Source organism: Dasypus novemcinctus, chromosome 10, assembly GCF_030445035.2.
Source record: "Dasypus novemcinctus isolate mDasNov1 chromosome 10, mDasNov1.1.hap2, whole genome shotgun sequence".
In the NCBI taxonomy this organism is placed as follows: domain Eukaryota; kingdom Metazoa; phylum Chordata; class Mammalia; order Cingulata; family Dasypodidae; genus Dasypus; species Dasypus novemcinctus.
In genome coordinates this window covers 93,562,481-93,564,214 of record NC_080682.1, presented here as the reverse complement: position 1 = coordinate 93,564,214, position 1,734 = coordinate 93,562,481, and the positions used below count along the sequence as shown (strand labels likewise).

General features: G+C 41.7%; 1 protein-coding gene across 1 annotated transcript; it reads left to right on the top strand.

The window, feature by feature from the left end:
- Positions 1-206: 206 nt before the first annotated feature.
- On the top strand, positions 207-1,154 carry LOC101433338 (olfactory receptor 51Q1-like). The gene has a single exon (XM_004447528.3). The coding sequence runs from the start codon at positions 207-209 to the stop codon at positions 1,152-1,154; it is 948 nt and encodes a 315-aa protein (XP_004447585.1).
- The last annotated feature ends 580 nt before the right edge of the window (positions 1,155-1,734 follow it).

The window sequence follows — 1,734 nt, the reverse complement described above, 5'->3', positions numbered from 1 at the left end:
TGGGGAAAAAAGTTATTTTAAATAGAATAGAATTTTATTAGATTTTAGAGGTCTGATTCGTATGTATCTCACTGATGTTTTTATAAAAAGTAATCTCAGACCCAAATTTGGATCCTGGATTGAGTAGATAATGACTCTATGGCAGTAGCAAACTCATGAGCTTCTTAATGTAGACTACACAGATTTTGCTCCTGCATTCACCGGTCATGTCCCACCTATCTAACAACACCCAAGACCACTTCTACTTCATTCTCACGGGCATTCCTGGATTTGAGGCTTCCCACATCTGGATCTCCATCCCCTTCTGCTGCCTCTACACCATCTCCATCATGGGAAACACCATCATCCTCAACGTCATCCGCACGGAGACATCCCTCCACCAGCCCATGTACCTATTTCTCTCCATGCTGGCCCTGACTGACCTGGGTCTCACCCTCACCACCCTGCCCACAGTCATGCCACTCCTCTGCTTCAACATTCGGAAGATCAGCTTTGAAGCCTGTTTTGCTCAGTTCTTCTTCCTCCATGGATTCTCTTTCATGGAATCGTCTGTCCTTTTGGCTATGGCCTTTGACCGCTATGTGGCCATCTGCCGCCCCCTCCATTACACCTCTATTCTTACTAATGAAGTCATTGGCAAGATTGGGTTAGGCATCATTTGCCGCTGTGGGCTGGCTGTTCTTTCCTCCCTTTTCCTACTCAAGCGCCTGCCCTTCTGTGGCTCACACCTCCTCTCTCACTCCTACTGCCTCCACCAGGATATGATTCGCCTGGTCTGTGCTGACATTCGGGTAAACAGCTGGTATGGATTTGCTCTGGTCTTGTTTATTATTGTGATGGACCCACTGCTCATTGTGCTCTCCTATACTCTCATCCTGAAAAGTATCTTGAGCACAGCCTCCTGGACTGAGAGATTCCGTGCCCTCAGTAACTGCCTGTCCCACATCCTGGCTGTTCTGGTCCTCTATCTGCCCATGGTGAGCCTGTCTATGACTCACCGCTTTGCCAAGCATGCCCCTCCACTTGTCCATGTGGTCATTGCCAATATCTACCTGCTGGTTCCCCCTGTGATGAACCCCATTATTTATAGTATAAAGACTAAGCAGATTCGCCAGGGAATCTTTCACTTCCTCTTCCAAAGGAAGGTACACTGAAAAATTGGAATGTAAGTATGAGGAATGCTTTTGTTTCAGTGACCTGGAGTTAGGAGCAAAGAGCACTGCCATCAAATCTGCAAAGAGCATAGATGGGGTAGAGAATAGGAAGTATGTAAAAAGTGTTCAATTAAATAAAAAGATATCATTATTTCACTCTGTTCTCTTTTTTTAAGGTCAATGTTTTTCTTCATTAGTAACGTGACTTTGGGGAAAAATTATTTTAAAAAAGTAATTCAGAATGCAACCTTTGTGTGACAAGGTAAAAGACTGTGCTTCGTAAACTAATAAGGCTGGTAATTGTTTGAAAATGCTTATTATATTTATGCCCTCACAAATAATCTCAAAAACAAAGGTCAGATTTTAATTAAAGAAGGTGCTCTTGTAATATGAATCTGCAATAATTAAAGACAACTCTCACAAAATAAGATGTCAAACTAAAGATTGTAAGACTGTTGTGGATATGTGGAAAAATGGATATTAATTATCAAATATGAAAGTGGAAGGAGCCTGGTTGTTTGCAGTACTGTTGTTTTTTTTTTTTTGTCTTTATTTATTTTTTAATATTACATTAAAAAAA